Raw genomic sequence first — 19,422 nt, 5'->3', positions numbered from 1 at the left:
TCACAATGCTGCCTGCAGCATTGTGATTGGCTTAGGGGAGGGAGCCTGGCTGCCAGCTTCCTGTTCCTTTTGGAGGCAGGAGAGCAGGAGCAGAAAAGAAGTGGGACTCGCAGGAAAGGTGCGTTTAATTTTATTTTGGTTTTATTCTTTTTTCTTCCGCACTACCCTCCGCAAATCCCCCCGTGACCCCTGACATCCGACCCCCCACCCATGAGCCATGCCGGCCGCTACTGCCTCCAGTCTCTAACCTACAACCTCACTTCCAAAATAAACATATTTTCCCAAATGCAGCATATTTAGACAGTTTAGTACCAGCAGTAAACATATTTTATGATAATCAGGCCCTTTCAGTAGCATTGGCCACGGAGGGAAGGTGTACAGAAAGGGCCTTATTTAGAGAAGGATAGTAGTGTGTAATCTTAAGGAGAAACCTCATTTTATCCCTAAGTGTAATTTAATTCTCTGGAAAAAGTGGTAAGGTAATTTCATCCATAATTGTAATTGAATCCTTTTAAAAACTGTGGTAATATAACTTCACTCTTAAGTGAAATGAAACCCTCTGAAAAACAGTGGTAGCAAAATGTCATTCATATTCTCCGGAAAACAATGGAAACATCATTTCCTCCACAAGTGTAATGTAATCCTCTGAAAAACTGTGGTATTGCAATTCATCCATAATTATCATTTAATCCTCTGATAATAAAATATAATGTAATTTCATTGGCAAGTGCATTTTCCACAGGAGGGTTTTCTTGTGGCGAAATTACATTTACCATGTCAGGTCATGTCAATGTCAATGCCCGGGCAAGACAATCTAATTAGACCCTGCTCTAAAAGGTTGAAACGTTTTTAATAAGGTGCTTTTTTTATGTGCGAAAAGATTTCTTCAAAGTTTTTTTTTCAGATTTACATTTTGCTGCATAAGAATTTGCGACACGTATTATTATTATTATTAACGACAGATATGTATAGAGTGCTATTATATAGCCTGAACACAATAAAGCCTCCTATTCCACAACAGTTGGCTTTAATAGCAGGAACTTTAGGTCTCTCATTTTGGGAAGAGCCAAGGGGCATATCAGCAAGGCTAGGCGATAGAATTATCGCCGCTCTTGCGGCCGTTTTTGGCGGAAAAGCGTCGATAATTTTATCGCCTAATTAGCAAGCTCACGCTAACGCGTGAAAACTTGCGTTAGCGTAGGAATTCCTAACGCCCAGCTTTGCATCTCTAATGAGATGCAAAGTGGGCATTCCTGACCTGACATGACAGGAGAAATGTCGCTAAGCGACATTTCTCCTATCATCAAGCCCCACGCTATGAAGCATAGCGGCAGGAAAAGTAACGATAACCCCTGTTATCGCTACTTTCCTTACGCCTGCTTCAGGACTGACTTAGCCATGATATCCTATGGAAGGTGGATATCATGGCTAAGTTTGTGAGTCCCTATCATCAAGCTAACGCCACATTGCATGAGATTATCGCTGGGTTTCCAGCGATAATCTCACGTTAGGCAGTTAGCGTGAGGATTTTTATCGCTTTTGAGATATGCGTTGCTAATAGCACACTATCTCAGCGATAAAAATCCACGCTAGCCGGCGATAATTATCCTAGCGCTAAGTGTGCTTAGCGATAATTATTGCTGGTTGTTGCTGATATGCCCCCAAGTTTTTTAATTCTTTCTAAAACTAAGCATATTGGCTCTAAGGGGGGCTGGTAGTTTGCTCCATAACTGTGCTTTCTTGACCTGAAAGGATCTTCCACCCGATCTTGCTTTTCTAAACCTTGGCACGCATACCAATGTGGCCAATGAGGATGCCTGTAAGAACTGAATTCCCTTTATAATAACAAAGAGCCTGTTCCTTTCATAGAGAAGCAGACTATACACAGTGCTTTAAAAAACAGTTCTCTCCCTTACTGGTAGCCAGCAAAGCTCCCTCAAGGTGCCCGAGGCTGAGTCATATCTTAATTTATTCAAGGAATGTTTAGATGCTAGAATTTAAATCCTGCTCTTGATCAGGTAGTCTGGTGTGCACCTAGTAGGATTGAGTTCCAATAATCAATTCTGCATAATACAGTGCATTGTACACTAGTTTCCTAGATGGATGGGGTATCATTGGAACAAGTTTCTTAAGATTCCTCAGCAGTCTAAAACAAGTGTCAGACATATTATTGATTTGCGTCTCCATAGATAGTTTTTCATTCACCCCTACTCCCAGATTTCGTACTGACTGAACTGTTTTAAGATTCTCAGGACTAGTCCAAGGCCAGAAATTGGTTGGGAGTGAGTGTGGCACTTCAGAGGGAGAGCAACACAAGGACTCAGTTTTACTTTCATTAAACTTCAATGTATTTCTCCTAAACCATCTTGCCATCTCTTTTATGCAGGCATGTAGCCCTTCTATCTGGCTCTGGCTGTTATTGTCTAAGGATAGGATTAGCTGGGTGTCGTCCACGTAATTTGCGATCAAAACCCATGAGATCTCATCAAAGTCAATAGGGGGCGTAACTGTGCATTGAATATTACATGCTGAGATTTATACTGTAACAATGTAGCTGTATTCTATGAACATTTTTCCCGGGTCACATGTTTCATAAGTCCTTTTGTGATCAATTGAGTTAATTTTACTAATTCATAACTCTGAAATATTATCCCTGAAGTAGGCTTTTCTTCCGATATACCGATTGAGTTTTCCAACAAAGTTTGTGAGTGAATTTGGAAATTGGCTGCCCTTTCTAGTTTGGCCCACCTGGAGGTGCTAGTGATCCATTTGTTAGCAGATCTCTACATGTATTGTGAAACATCAACATAATAGTTAAGTAGTCATGTTTTTTAACCCCTTCCATGCCCATGACGGAACGGTTCCGTCATGAGCATCGGTTGCGCTGTGCTCATGACGGAACCGTTCCGTCATGGCCCCGCCCGCGCTCTGACTCTTCAGCACCGCGGGGGAATTCCCGCAGCGCTGAAGGGGTTAAGTGAGAGCTGCGTAAATACTACAGGAATATCGTATACACAAAAAACTGTCTGCAAATAGTTAACTTCTCCACTAAATGATTGAGTTATCCAACCATTCTCACATGATAAGCAGTGTGCGGTCTCATGGGGGTGCTATTCCTTGCCCTATGGCTTTTACAGTAAAAAAGACAATTGTAGTCTGGCTTACACAGCGCATGAGCTGTGCTGCGAGACATATTGTTCAGTGGGCTTGCAACCCATCCAGAGCATACCACTTGTTTTCGTTGTCACGCTAATGTGCAATATTTCAATTGATTAACTCCCATATTCTTCCTTTCCTTACTTGTGTCAGCTCCTCCCTGGAATAATGACCAAGTACATGTGTTCTTCCTCGTCTTTGTTCTTCCTCTGCTTGTTGCTACGCACTATGGGGCAGATGAATCATGCTTTTTAGGTCTCGTCTGAGACAACGCTTTAGCGCTGCTCTGGCGAGACTTATAGTAAGCGAGTTTTGGAAGTGCAAACAGTGGCTTTTCAGGCCGCCAAATACAGTGCATGTGCGCCGTCCGGGCGCGCGCACCATTTGGCAGCCTGAAAAGCACTGCCTGATCACTTGCTTTGATGTCCTCAGTGAGCCGCTTGTTGTTGTCTACGTCTTTTTTTTTTACCCCTCCCTGACGCACACGTCAGACCCTGCCGACAAATGTAGGAGACGGTCGTGGTTGGGGGCGTGGCCCCCTCCACTCCCTCCTCGCCTTGTTGTTGTTCACATTTGTTGCATCCCAGCATGGTGAGCTTTATATTATGAGGCGTGCATTTCTTTTGTTTGGCGCTGCATTAAAAATAGCAACTGGCGCTGTGCCCTCTCTCAGGTGCTCCCTTTCCCCAGCAATGTTTTCAGTGCGATGTCTGCTCCACATACTTTAAGCAGCACTGCCGGCGCCGCTGCTTTCCCCCGTAATCCAGACTTGTTCCAGGCACTTCGCCTGTAACCTCACCCCGGAGCACGAGAGGGCGGGGGAAGAACCGGGAGTGCTGCGAGAGAAGGAGCAGACATTAGCCCTATCCGTCCGTCTTTGGAAATATTCAGCTTTCTTTAACTTTAAGACTCAGCGCGGCGCCCACTGCAGGACACTGCGCATTCACTCCACCACTTCCCTATCTAGGTGCCCTCTTGCTGCCCTGGGACCGATCGAGCCCTCTTTGTCCAACCCGCTCTTATCTAGATTAATTGATTGATATCTGCCCTCTGCACGTTTCCTGCCCATGCTCTGCCACTTTCTTGAAAGGGTTCACTAACTAGAGTTGGGAGGGTCCTCGGTATAAAACAAGCGCTGGGGCTGCTCTGTGTGTGAAACCGCCACCAATCCTCTCTCAATTAAAGTGCCCGGACTGACCTTAGACTTAGAGCTGCTTCTGATAAAATGGCGTTTGCCGAGCTCTAAATGAGAACATGCGGAGGCTTTGTATATGGAGCTTGGTTTGAGTGAAACAACATCTAATTAGCGGCAGTAATGGGGTCCAGAAAGTCAGCAATTATAGCAGAGTGCGACATTTACTCTACGAGAGGGGATTCCGGTGATGTCTTCAAGTGGTTAACCCTGTCCTGTGAACCGACCAGATAACTGTGAGAACATAGTCGAGCCTTCGCAAAACCGAACGATACTTTTTCTATAATTACTCATTTAATAGTTGTTTTTATAGAGCTCACATTCCATCCAGTTGTGTGTCAAGGTGCTATAGCTGCCATCTTACTTGTATAGATCGTGATGGAAAAAGCGCAGCGCTTGCTGAGTACCTGTAACAAGAGAAATGACGAAATAAACCTCATGTTACACTCGAGCGCACTGTGTACCCTGATGCAAAGCATAACATCCATTGCACACCGACAGAGCACACAGCTGGGCACAGAAAAAAAATGGGGTTATGTATTTTAAATGTAATAATCGTAGAGCAAAAGAGCAAGTGATGGCTTTGTGATTTTTAATATATAATATTGAACATGGTAAATAAACTGCCATGCCCGTCCACTCCATCTGAGTTCACCTGCGCCATGTACTCGCAGCGCCAAAATATTTCTGGCTGGTGGTGGGTGCTTTAAAAAAGTAGAAGCAGACAATTATGATGATTTGAATGTGGCAGTAGGTAGCGTTTCGACTTTGACGAGAAATACTAGTTTCAAACCTGCTCTTGGGGGTTAATGCAGCCTTGGACCCCCGACCATAATACTGTGTGGGCCCAATTCGCGAATGGCAGGCTTGAAAGCGTGGGGTGTGCGTGTCAGGGGAGTCACCCCCTTCTTGCTTGTTTACTTTGTCTCTGGTTCCCCTCAGGCATCCAGACTCTGCCTCTCTGCGGACTTCTCTGGGTGACACCTGGTGACCCCTGCTTGTGGACATAGGTTTGTCTAAATGAGGTACATCATGCCACTGGCACGCTGGTCCTACGCCTCGCTGCTCCTCAAACCTGCTTTGCCAATTTTCTGTTCGAAATTATGAGCTAAAACACCGAATAAGTGCTTTAGCCCGATTTCTTAACATAACACCACTAAAGCTGACATTCATCAATAGATTGTGATAAAATAACTGGACTGAAGTGTAAGAAGCGGACACGTTGTGGGGCTGTGGCTCTTGAAAAGTGGGGGAAATTGTCTTGCGTTATCTATTTCTAATACAATACATTTGAAGTGTCTGATTAAAAATGGGCAGCGGCCGAGAAGATGTGTTTATCTTTTTTCTTTTTAGCTTACTCATTGCACTGTGTTTAGATTTCTCTTTTCAGATTTCCTCTTCCCAAGTACTTGTTTAGTTTTGCAGGCCGTGGCGTGCTCCTTAAAGCACTGTTTGCTTTACCCCTCCTGCTTCGCTCGCCCCCCAGATAGCACACACGCAACCTTCCCCTTAATGAGGTGGCAACGCCTCTTCAGTACTCACTCCTTCTCTGCTGCATTTGCTGCTCTGGCTGACTGCCTCCCTCCGCCCCAGGGGTCTCCCCCCGCCGCCAGGGAACAAATCTGCCTGCACTATGTAAGTAGCATTAACCACACTCAAATGTTACAGAAATAATGAACAATAAATATGTTCTGCTCCCCCTCTTAAAATAGTTGTTTGACCAGATCGGAGTAAATCAATTTGTTCAGCATCTGTTGGCGCCTCATTTACATTTATTAACAATGTCCTTTCGGGATGCAGCTTCAAGTGTGGAACAAACTCCTGGTCCCATACCTGCAGTCGAACTTCAGAGGCGGGTTAGTTCTTGCCTTTCCTTTCCCCCTACTAGTTATTATTTAATATTTACATGACATCGTTTGCGTGATTTACATGCCGAATATTTTCAATGTTCACTTGGTGCACGGACTCTGTGAGGCAAGCCCGGCTTCTCAACACTCGGCTCTGACTCCCTCTATTAACTTGTCGACCACCTCTGATGTTATACTGTTTACACCCCCGATCCCCTCCCCACTACTATCCCCCACTTCACCTCGGAATCCAGTGTGGTATGCTCTCAAAGGTAGAAGCCTGCCTGCAGCCCTCTGCCCCTCCACCCCCCCCTGCTCCCCCAGCAGTGTGCACGTTCAGTGCCAGTCCGCAACGCTCTGCCCCCAGCGGCATGCACGTTCAGTACCAGCCTGCAGCCCGCTGTCCCACAGCAGCGTGGAAGCTCACTGGCAGCCCGCAGCCCTCTCCGCCTCCACCCCCAGCAGTGTGCACGCTCAGTGCCAGCCTGCAGCCCTTTGCCCCCAGCAGTGTGCACTTTCAGTGCTACCCGCAACCCTCGGCCCCCAGTGGCATGCACGTTCAGTGCCAGCCTGCAGTCCTCCTTCTCCAGTGGTGTTCCACATTCAATACCGTGACAGCCTGCAGCCCTCTGCCCCTCTTACCCAAGTGGTGTACACGCTTAGTGCAGCCCGCAGTCCTCTGCCCCCCCAGAGGTGTGCCCGCTCAGTGGTAGCCCACAGCCTCTGCCCCCTTCACACATCTACAAACTATTCAAACGTTTCACACCACTCCAGACTTCTTGGCGCATCATTCGGTCTTCTTCCGAAACCAAGGTGTGAACGCTTTTCAAACACATTCAGCTGAAAGGGTGCCACGGCAACACTGATAACTATCTTAATTAGGAGGCTAACTTTCAGTTTATAGTAGGATTGCTGTTTCCTTTCACTGCAGATTCCTTTTTTTTTTTATCCTTTCTTTTTTTCTAAAACAACATCTAAAGTTAATTCAATGCCTTTGCTAGCTTTCGTTTTACATTTTGCTTACACACACATTTACATGTAAAAATGCAAGTGCAGAATGCTTTACTCTCTATTTTGCTCGCATAGTAAACATGAACTCACCATAACAAGCATTTGAGCTTGAACTATTGGCACTGTAAATGGCAATGCCTTTTATTTATGTGTGGGTTTTTAAAACATAAATAAAAGGCATTGTCATTTACAATGCCAATAGCTCAAACTCGTATAAATGCGAGACGTATTGCATTGCAAATGCTTGTTTGCTTTAGCAAACGGGCGGATTCGCAGAATCTGCCCGTTTGCTAACGCAAAAATTGCTTGTCTGATGCAGCAAACCTAATTTTGCGATTCGGTAACACAAAATGGGTTTGCGATTCGGAATTAGGAAGGGGAGTGTTTAGGGTGTCCCTTCCTAATGCCGAATCGCATCGGTACGCAGGAATGTTTTGTGACTGCAATTGCGGTTGAAAAACATTTGCATATTACCACCAACTTCAAGTAGGTGGTAACCCATTCACAAATGGGAAAGGATCCCCAAGGGACCCCTTCCCCTTTGTGAATGTTTGTGAAGCCATTTTTAAAAGCAGGCAGTGGTCCCAGGGACAACTGCTTGCTCTTAAAAAATGAAAAGAAAACTTTAAATCTTTCATTTTCTAAAGCATTTCATTTTCCTTTAAGGAAAACGGGCTGCTTTACGAAAAAATAGATTGCTTTATTGAAAAGCAATCACGGACATGGTGGTCTGCTGATCTCAGCAGGTCACCATCCCCGTGATTTTTGCGATTCCTGGGGGGGTCGCAAATTGCGACCTACCTCATCAATATTCATGAGGTAGGTCATTTGTGACCCCCTAGGAATCGCAAAAGGTGTACTATACACCATCATACATTGCATTTTGCAATTCTCTAATTGCAAATCCTTGTGATACATCTTGCCCCATTTGTTTTATTTTATAAGCGCTTCGGTATTATTTCTGAGCATGCAATGTGCTTCCCTACTTTTAGCACAGGCGTCCAGATTCTTATTTATGTTGCTTTCACCCTATCTGCTATCTCTATTGACGCGTTAGTTACTTACACCCACAACTGTACTACTTCAATACTTTACTAGTCGTTCCCTGGGCTGTGAGACGTATTGTTCAGTGGGCTTACAACGGATCCAGAGCATACCACTTGTTTTCATTGTCACTCTAATTTGCAATATTTTGATTGATTAACTAACTCCTGTCGGCTTCCCTTCCTTTCTTGTGTTAGCTCCTCCTTGGATTAATAACCAAGTACATGTGTTCTTCCTCGTCTTTGTTCTTCCTCTTCTTGTTGCAACGCTCAATTTTTTTATTTTATAAGCGTCTCAGTATTATTCCTGAGCATGCAATGTGCTTTCCCACTTTTAACAACGAAGTACAGATTCTTATTTATGTTGCTTTCACCCTACCTGCCATCTCTATTGACACTTTAGTTACTTATACCCACAACTGTACTTTACTAGTCGTTCCCTGTCAGTCTTTCACAGGGGAACTTCACCAGAGCTGGCGGTGGATGAGCCACTACAGATACATGGCTGACCTGCTATTATTTCTAGGAGAGTTAACTCTGCACCTTTGTGGAACAGCTGGTAAAGGCAGAGTAATCCCCACCATTTAGGATTTAACTATACAGAGAAGACATAATAGGGCAGATATAGGGCCAGATGTGGGAATGGTAATCCTGACATTTTCTGTTACCGTCTTCCTATGAATCAGGCCCCAAATATTCTCTTTATCTCTTGCCTGTAAATGTAAATTGATACTTGTATAGCGCACTACTCACCCGCAAGGGTCTCAAGGCACTTGTACGAATACCGCTGTGGAACCCATCCTGGCTTTCCCTGTGAGGCGTCCACTCCTGGGCACCCCCAAGGTGGAGGCCAGGCATCCTTAGCGTTGTGGGGGCCGCTGTGGAGATTAAGCAAGCTATTGCCCAGAGTTGCAGAGTGGGACTCCATGATTGGAATAGGCACAGAGGCAAGAATTATCAGGTCCGTGGAATCTTTGAGACCAAGACCCGCCGAGGCAGAGAATTGAACCCTGGTCCCGGGCTAGACCTCTGCATCAGGGTCTGCCGCTCTAATCATTGAGCCACACTTCTCCCTCATTGTTTATTGTTTGTTTGTGAACTGTTGATGTGCTACTGTTTGAACATGTAATTTGTTTTTATTGTACTTGCTCTGTTTTGCATGCCACCAAATTCTCCTTAATTAAGGGCACTTCTTTATTAGACATATAGGTCCTCATTTAGAGTTTGGGTGGAACTGGAAATCCTCCCATTTTGGAGGAAACTCTAAACACAGAGAACTATTTGCCAACTAAATATCCTCCATCTTTGGAACCGTATTGTGGCGCAAATCCAACAAGTGGATTGTATTCCCTAGACTTTCCTCCAGAAATTAGGGGATTTCCAGCCTTTGAGAACGATTCACAATTTAAGAGTTTGTAAAAAACGAATCCTTCTCGTACTCATAAATGGTTTTGCAAATCGGCCCTCCAAATGCCTTTTGTGTGTGGCCCCTAAATACATAACTGCCTATTAGTAAAGATTAAACAGAGGGAAAAATCACAAAGAGGGTACCATCCTTTCTATTTGTACTAATTTCAGATGAATATTCCCTGAATATATTGGGGAGAGGAGTTGGCCTAACGGCTAGAGCGGTCGACCTCGAATCTGGGGAACTGGGTTAGAGTCTCTGCAATGACGCTGAACATCCTGGGATTCTGGGCAAATCACTTAATCTCCCCATGCCTAACAAAAATGAATGTGTCCTCATGTAACGCAACTGGTGCTATGTAAAGTGCTCTGATGCCCAATTCGGGTCAAGTTGGCGCTATATAAAACTCTTTAAACTAAATTCCCATATTATATTTTTTGGGGTTCATTCACCAAGGAATTAAGAGTGTGTAAAACAGTACTAAAGGAGAACTATTTTACATACTCATGAATGCTTTTGTGAAGTGGCTCCTCGCATGACGCTGACCTTATTCACAATCCTTTCTTTTAGGACTCAATTTAATGGAAGTTTGAGAAGTCACACCTATGTCAAAAGTGAGTCACGCCTAATTTACAAGTACGTCACGCCTATTCATAGAAAAATAATTGCAAGAGGCGTTAGCCACTGTACATCATTACTATGCACATTGTACAACATTACCTACATTTAAAACCCATAATTAGTAGTTATTTACCAACAGTCTGGAGCAAAATGATCCTGGTGGCTCTGTACTCTTTCCCTGTGTGTTCAAAGGTCATTTCACACGTATAATATCCTTCATCTTCCGCAGACACATCTTCAATCTGGAGATATGTTGTGCCTTCAGTGTACTGGAATTTGGTACTCAGATTTGGCAAAACTGCGTTCTCCTGTAAGAAAAAGAAATTCCAATTTCAGCTCATGAAGAACGCTCATACATTTTTAAATTTGCGATGACGAATATTTTTCTTTTTGCGTTAATTTTAATTCCTGAACTAAACCACGGGGTCTCCACTTCTGACACTGAGTAAAATACACCCATATGAAATAGCCAATTAGGAAATATTGCAAGCCACGAGATTCATTTTTAGCATGTTTGTAAATGTATTTATAGGTCTTCATAATAAGTCATGCTTTTATTCCACAGCTAAGAACCCGAATTTCATCTCCTTCATCTACCTCACCTCCCACTGCTTCAGGAACGCTTATTGACATATGTTTTCTTCATTTTTTTTATAGTAGCCAATATGTCATCCTTTTTGTTCCTCTCAGTCTGTAGGAGATACAGAGACAGGTAGTCAGGTATTTACAGGTAGTCAGGTATTTGTGTTTTTTTTAACTTTTGGGATGGATTGCAAGAGGCTTGTGTCGAGGGTGCTGGGGATGGTGGAAGGATGGTTAGTATTTTTGGATTATATAAAGAGGTTAAAGACAGGATAGTGTTTAAGGCGGTGGGCCATGGTGAGAAGGACACCACACTGTGATTTTTAGACATTTGGGTGGGGGGAGGTGGCCAGAGTGCAGTGGGGTGGATGGCAGGAGACCAGATATCTATAGCTTCCGAAGTACAACTTCTGGGAGGACCCTGGCGGAAGTGAGGCCATGTTGTGCATAGCAACCCAAGGCTCCTCTGAGCTGTTCATCTTTAGGAGCAGCGAGGTAGGGAGAGAAAGAAGAACATTTGGGGGCAACATACAGCATAGAATTGTTCATGGTTTATCGGCAATATTTGTGAAATTTTCTTAGTGTTCCGAGTGATATAATTAGCAACCCACACTATCTTATGCCACCTGGAGTCCCTCGATGGAAAACAAGGCTTTTATTGACAACTAACCATAGGTAATTCTATACGTAATTTGATTCCTTGAAGAGAAAACCTGATATCTGTATGTCCTACCTCTTCTACCCAGTAGCCGGAATTTTAAGACGAGTTTAAGGCAAGTTAGATGGTGGCCTTAGAAGTTAGGTATCTGACTGCCCCACCAGTTCCCTGTACCAGTGGACAGCCTCCAGAAATAAAGCCTGCCATGAACTCCACTGTGGTATCAGCTCATGTTTCTGGGAGTCACCCAGTGAGAAGGTTGGGGGCCATTATTACAGATAGAAGCTGACGGGAGTGCTGTACTGAGGTTTGCAGCAGATGCCTGGAGTATCAGAAGGTAAAGTTACAGAGAAGGTTGTGTTGATGCAGTGGGTTCCTTTCTACTGTGGTGTTTAGTGTTCAGGGAGCAATGCTAACTCTGCCTATAGTGGCAATGAATCTGGCAAAGTATGGGCACAAAGACCCTGAAACACAAATACAAAGCTCTTCATGACCTGGGACCTGCCTACATCAACCATCGACTGAACATCCACAAACCCTCTAAACACCTGCGCTCCTCTTTACTCGCCCTCGCACACAACCCCTGCATCTGCTGCAGCCACAGCAGTGGACATTCCCTCTCCTACATCGATGCCAAGACCTGCAACGGCCTTCCCCTCCAGCTCCGTACAGCCCCCTCACTGGCAGACTTCAGACAGAAACTCAATACCTGGCTCTTCGACTGAGACACAGCGCCCAGATACCCCCAGGGGTGACAGTGTTGTGCTTTACAAATGCTGTTTGATTGATTGATTGGCACTGAGTGGTGACTGAAAAGAGAATGGGTTTCCATCTCACAGTCATATGACTGAAGCTAAGCCGACTTGAACTTTTTCGGAATGTTAAATCATATTGTATCAGCTGTAAAGAATAATGTCATAATGTCCCTTCAGCAGGAGGTTAAACATCAATTTATAATAAGGACTTCCTCTATGTCTATATCATGCCCATTCTTTACAAGATGGACAAAGACGTCATTGCTAGACATAGGGTGCACAGTGCACTGCTTTATATATCAACAACAATGGTCCATACCAGTTCCTTTTGGTGTAAATCATTCTTTTGTTTATTGAACAATAAGATGCATTTCAGCTTCATAGGACACAGACTGCTGGAATTAAACAGTATTTACATTTCTGCTTCACTTCACCTATGTGTCACCCCATTATGTGAAACAATTTTCAGTACTCATGATCGAATGCATGTCAACTAACCCAATATTAATATATTCATAACAAACTACATATCTAAAATAACTCAATTTATACACTAGGAGTTGGTGATAATTGCCATTCAACTTTAGAACTATATGTCTTCCCTGAGACTGTGGTGACAATTTGTGATTCATGTGTTATAAGATTGTCTCTGGTGATTTCCTTAACACTCGCCCAACCCCGTCTTTCAGTCTAACCTGACTGTCCTCCCATATTCTGTAGCCTACAAGGGAATGGCTACTTTACCTCTCATCAAGCAGCAAGTCCACCAAGGAAGGGGGTAGTTGACTGAAATACATTTTCCGTTTTGGGACTAAAGGACTCATGATAAGCCAGATGGATGTTACCAGTAACTCTCTAAATATGACTTACTTTAGGGCTAGCTGAACAAAAGCTTCTGTTAGTGGTACCTGCATAACCTGTGACCAGTGGCTTTCACATTTTCTCTGGTTCACTTCTGATCCCTATCTCTTCAGCCTCCTGCTTTCAACTTCAGACTCTCCTAAGAGCCTGATTTGTATGATGGTGGTATGGATACGCCGTCGCTGTTGCAATGGGGTATCCGTACCGCCAACATAATGCGCCCTCCACCTGATTTAAATACTGGCTAACTATAGGTTTGACTAATACATCACCGCCATAGTCAAACCTCTCCGACTGCCAAAAGGAGTAAGGGCTGTGGGAGAAATGGCTATATGTCCTCTCACCCAATCAGGAAGGTAAAACATATACCCATTTCTGTACTGTCCATCACCGCCAGGCAAACCCTGGCGGTGAGGGGCAATAAAAAGCTAATAATGCTTCCCACATTTTGAGACATGACTCCCATGGTGAGGAGAGCATTACATTTTTTATTTTCAAAAAGAAAATCTTTTTGGGGGATTTTCTTTTTGAAAATATAAAAAGAAAACTGTTTGGTGCAGAGCTGCGTCATGCTTACAGAGCCCTGCCCCAAACAGCGAAGTGCATTGGCACGAACCTGCGTATTGGCGGTTCCTGCCAATGTATTATAAATGACCACCTGCTTGGTAGTCATTTATAAATTTGGCGGTGGTCCCTCCACCATGGTGACAGAGTAATCAACTCTGTCCGCCTGGTGGAACATCGGGCCATCCACCAAATTATAAATCTGGCACTTAGTCATTATTTTTACCGCAACAACGGCCTCAATATTCTAATGATGACATTACAAGAACTTCATTTCTGACTGGCACTTTGCCATTCGGCACAGCAGCATTCATCCAGGCATCTGCCACACAGACAATCAGGAGAATAACTCTGAGAATTGCAACTGCCAAATGAGAAACAATCTAGTGATGCAATGAAGACAGTCAAGACTCATCAGGACTGAAACAGCATTGGGTGTTCCAGTATTACTCCTGCTATGACAGGTACTCCCTTGCAAGCACTTTTATTGGAATCCTTGTGGGCGCTACTCAGGGATCAAATGTCTTATTAAAATGAGAAGCTAAATTCAGGCCACAGGGAGAAGCAGCATCTAGAGGAAAAAGCCACCTGCTGAAGTCAGAGGCATCAGAAAACAAGCATTTGCAATGCAATAGGTCTCGCATTATTAAAGTTGAAACTATTGGTGTTGCATTATTTAGCAATGGTAATAGCTCAAACTTTAATAATGCGAGACCTATTGCATTGCAAATGCATGTTATTAATTATCACATATAAGAGGACCTCAAAAACACATGACTTCAGGATGTGTTCTGTACAAAACCTTCTCCTGTGTTTCAGTTAATATAAATATAATGTTGTTCTTGTGTAATAGGAACCAAGTCCACACTTAGAGAGTGCACATAATGACTGATTTGCCTCTGAAATTCACTATAGACAATGTTGTCAGTGTGTGGGGTAGAATGAGTGTTTCTAAATTGATGTTTGAAAAGTATCACTTTAAAAAAACTACTTACAATGCACTGATATAATCTGATATACTAAGGCAAAATGGTTCTGCATATTAATGAAATACACTTTTTTAATTTTGAAGAGACCTTACATATTTTTACACTTTTGCTACACAACGGCTTTGAAAACAAAGGTGTTCCTAAAGTTAAGAGGTGCAGGACAACCTAGTTACTTCCTTTCCTTAACTTAAATTAACCTTTAAATAAAGACTTGTCTGTTTATTTAATATTTTTTAATGTCAGTGTTGAGTCGAGTGGACTGCTGTCCAGTGCTGCTGTTGATCAGGGGGCCAGATATAAAGTTCAGGAGTGCCGCCGTACTTTGACTGTCATAGATCTATAGTAACCGCAAATAAATCTTGCCAATTACTGCTATTTTATTGTATAAGCTTCAGGGATAGTAACTACTTACAAAATAATCTCTAAATTTCCTATGTTAAAATGGACGTGTTTTAGGTGCACACGTCATTGCAGTAGTTGAACTCAATAAAGTAACATGACATAACATGTGTATTTGTAGCATGTGTATTTGTAAAGCGCAAGGTCACCCTTAGGTATCTTGGCTCTGAATAACAGATGTTTCTTGTTGCCCAACTCAATGGTACTTATTGTATCGACCTCAGATGGATGATAGGCTGAGTGGACTCGCTGGGATTCGAACCTGTGACCATGAGCTCGAACACAGGCTCCTTCAGTGGACTCATTAGTCCCCAGAGCCCCCAGATCCAGAGGAAGATGTGTGGCACAGCGGCCAGGGTGACTGACTCCGGAACCCAGGGGCTCACGGTTCAATCGCCAGCGGCAGATTAGCCCAGCACCATGTGACTCTGGGCAATAGCTTGCTTAATCTTCCCGACGGCCCCCAGTGCCTAGAGACCCTTACGGGTGATTGTTCGCACTTCACAAATGTGGATTATTATTATTATTATTGTTATTATAATATGCAAATGTTTACAACACATTTTACTCCTGGGGTGTGGGTGGTGGCGTTGCAGGATAACCAAGAACGTAAAGGCTTTATTGTCACAAAAACTAAGAAAAATAGTAGGTGACAACTGGATTGTCTGAATTCAACTAAAAGACCTGGAAATTACTGGACTTTGCATCCCATTGCATACTCTTTTTTCTCAATGCGCCATTACAGAAAGGGACCAATCCTTTGCAAGTCATAATTGCCCCACCCCAAAGGGCCTGCACCCCCAAACCACTAACACATGCTGCTGTCTGTAAAGTGACATGTGCAATTCCAAACTCCTTCCCATCTTTTTGAGGGTCATTCATCTGCGATGTGGAGCTCAGATCACTATTGCACTGTGAGCTACGGGAACCACGTCGTGGCGTGCCATGGAGAATGGATCACTGAGAAAAGATAAAAGGGGCAACTGGAATGCTTGATTTCATCTCAGCCACCACTAATTAGCCTCGGTCACATTCCATCCAATCACTGTGGCTGACTGTGTCTTTACAAGCAGGGACTAACCATATGCAAATGAGCCCTGTCGGAAAGTGTAAAATATAATTGCAACATTAGTCATTTTACCCGTGGCTCTCCAATAAAATGAATTGTCGCATTCACAGAACCGGTTTCTCTGTTGAACAGACACAACGTCAAAAATGTCTTCCACGTTAGTTACCTTTTAAAGAGTTAAAAAATTCAGTTGAGGCGCACATTAATATGCTTGGCGCGTTCCCAGTTTGCTTTAACTCTCTCGATCGGGACGTGATGGCAGCCTGCCGGTGATACCATCAGTCAGTCTGAAATGTGCTTTGCTGAAACGGGCTAATGGGAAGCCAGACATGCAAATATGTTCTTTGAGATGCATACCTACTCCTGTTACAGAACCAGGAGATTTGGAGCTTACATATCGGAAGATTAGTTGATATTCTCCCTGCATGTGGAAATGTCACTTCTCCCCCGAATGCTAAAAGCAGGCGCTCTAAAAATCTAAGACAGGCTGGCGCGGTGCGCGTGCAACCATGTCAGATGTTGCTAATTCGACAGCTTTTCATCAGCTGGGAAGGAAAATAGAACACAATGCTTTTCACAAAAAAAAGACAATGCAGTACACTCAAAATCCACGGATTCATCACTGTGATGCGTCTATCGGTGTCAAATGTGTCAACAGCGAACATGGTTGTTGCGTTTGAGCGTATTATTCGGCTGTTGACAATAGGTGACATCTACCATAATACTTCATTCAATTTGCGTTTACTTTATTTTGTGTTCACGTAATCAACGTCATAAAAGACATCACTAATCGAAGTGCATTGTTCACTTATTTTGCCAATCCTATTTTCGTTCTCGCACCTACATGCCTTTGTTCTCACATAGGAGCAAAAGAAAGAATGGGGGATGTACCTCACTGTTCGTACTTCTGGAAGGGTGTTCTAAGGCTAGGTTTTTGTGTTTGCATTTCTGAGAGCGCTCAACTCGGGTGAGACGGCTCGGAGCATGTTAAAACTGCCCTCGCGCAGGACCAGACAGGCATGGGACTGCAATTATATTTCACAATAGCCTTTCCATGGTTCTTGGCTCCATTTATCTTTAGAGACACTGGGAGACAGATTAGGCATAGGGGAGCAGATTAGCCACAGGGCGACCTGTATTTTCAGACACAAGACGGAGTGTGAAAAACTGACACCCGGTGTCACCCATTCTTCACTTCGAGGAAAACAAGCGGCACTGAAAGCGATCGCGATTGCTATTTTAAAAAACACACACGCCCGCGAGTGGTGTGCGCGTTCGCGCGCGCGCCACAGCGAACATGTGTTTTTAATTATCGCGCCCTTGTCTGGGCACGATAATTGAAATCACATGGCCTTTGGTGCGCGTAGTAGACACCAATAGGCCATGGGCGGAGCAATGCGTCCGCCTTTGGCCTATTGCATGCCGTCTTTGAGAAAAACACGCACTCAAAGGCCAATCGCGGATGCTAAAAGGAATAGTACACTCACGAGTGTGTGCGATTCCAGGCTCCGTTTCTAAACCCCCTACAAAAGGGCTCTCGCCTGCGCGAGCAGTGCTCTGCACTGCAACACAGGGCGCGAGCCCTAAAAAGAAAGTCATAGCTTCACAGAAAAATGCTTCAAGTGAATCCCTATGCCTGATGTGGTGAAGGGATACTGTGCAGGATGGGTCAAAATGTTTAAAGTCAAGTTGTGTAACAGATCATGAAGGAAAAGTGGTGCTGAATTGATACAACAACAGGCAAAAAAAAGCACTGTCTTGTAGTGAACACAATGGTCAAAATGAACATAACTTATTTATTTTGGAACTTTGCTTTGGAATGATGTGTTTAAGGTATGCTTGTCCACCTGGTAAGAACTAAGGCAGCTGGCCTATGACAAAGATGATCTTTTTCTCTTGCATGGATTGGCTGCAGAGCCACAGGGGTGGTAGAGGCCTACCTCTACCTGCCCCATTGCGGCACGCCTGCTGTACTGAGAGTTCCCTGCCATGTCGGGGATGAATTTTCACACACAGTTCACTCACTGAGAAAGCGAGACAACTTTAGGTGAAAATGCATGCCAAGCGGCCTGTCACTTCATGGGGGCACATTCGGCACATTTTTTTGTTTTTTAGAAACAAACGCCAAAGCAGGGCTTCATTTCTGAAATACAAAAAAAAATGTCACTTATCCTAGGGAATTTTCTCCCTTTGCTTTGAGATCTTTCTTTTCATTTTCCTGCCCAGGTTCGCAAAGCCTTGAATGGCAGACAGGGGACGACAAATAGAATGCCTGATTGTTTTCCCTAAATAGGGCTTGCCTCCTGATGTTCAAACAGTGGCAGTCCTGGTCTGTTGCAGATGAGTCACTGGTCAAAGGTTTCAACAGTGAAGGCAGCTCCCCACTTCCAAATGAGGCGGATGATCCTCAGGTTTGGCAGAGAGGGAGCTCAATCAATTTTTGATGGTCCTGCTTTTTCACCAAACCCTAAGTGACCCCAAACCCTATTATGGGAGGTTCAGAGAGTTTGAAATAGTATTTGTGCTTCCACTGAGTGCTGAAGTTTGTGACAAAATAGAGAAATGGCAGGTGAAGAGAAACTCTTCTTATTAGCACCAGGACTATTGTGCTGTAGTCCAAAGTCCCATTAATGGCTAAAGACAACTTCTATTGTGTTTATTCCTTGGCAGATCATGGTACAGCAGTGTTTTGTATGTAATACATGTTCTGCAGCTGTACAAGCTACACGTTCTGGAAGCATTCTCTTGAGCATATGTATACTAATTTCATTAAATACAGTCCGCAGTACAGTGTGAACATGTACTTGTGTGTCAGGAATAATTTGACCAAGAGGTGTGTTTGTGTCCAATTGTCCTACTGAAATAGACAAGTAGGTGATGTCTGCTGTATTTGTCCCCTCTGTTGGATGTTGGAGCATGATCATTGGTGAGTGTGCAAGAGCATTGTGTTCTGTGTGATCTAGAGCAATAAAGTCAATAACATACATGACTGTGTAATGCAATTGTTTGTGCTTGTTTGCTACAGTCAATGTTTATGCAATATACCTGGTTTGAGCAGCTTTATGCAAGATATGCCTTAAGAATGGAGTGTATAAATCTGTTTAGCTTAGTAAGCAGTGAAGAGTCTGAAGGGTTGCTGTCCACTGTGAAAATAAAAGCTGTACTCTCTAAAGTTTACTGTATTGGAGATTTTTCTTCAATCTTCAGGATGAAAATTTGCATAATCTTGGAGCAGATACTAAATGTCACTAAATACATGGCATTAAA

General features: G+C 43.7%; 1 protein-coding gene across 2 annotated transcripts in view; it reads right to left on the bottom strand.

Annotated features, from left to right (window-relative positions):
- Positions 1–19,422, bottom strand: part of LOC146805523 (interleukin-1 receptor type 2-like) — a 160,190-nt gene that overhangs the window by 49,426 nt on the left and 91,342 nt on the right. For both annotated transcript variants that reach the window (XM_085620517.1, XM_085620518.1), the window contains exon 5: positions 10,412–10,586. In XM_085620517.1, the coding sequence (XP_085476643.1) occupies positions 10,412–10,586 (175 nt within the window). The remainder of the gene's footprint in view (positions 1–10,411; positions 10,587–19,422) is intronic.

Source organism: Triturus cristatus, chromosome 8 (assembly GCF_964204655.1).
Source record: "Triturus cristatus chromosome 8, aTriCri1.1, whole genome shotgun sequence".
Lineage (NCBI taxonomy): Eukaryota > Metazoa > Chordata > Amphibia > Caudata > Salamandridae > Triturus > Triturus cristatus.
Note: the sequence above shows the minus strand (reverse complement) of the source record. Positions and strands in the feature narration are given on the sequence as shown.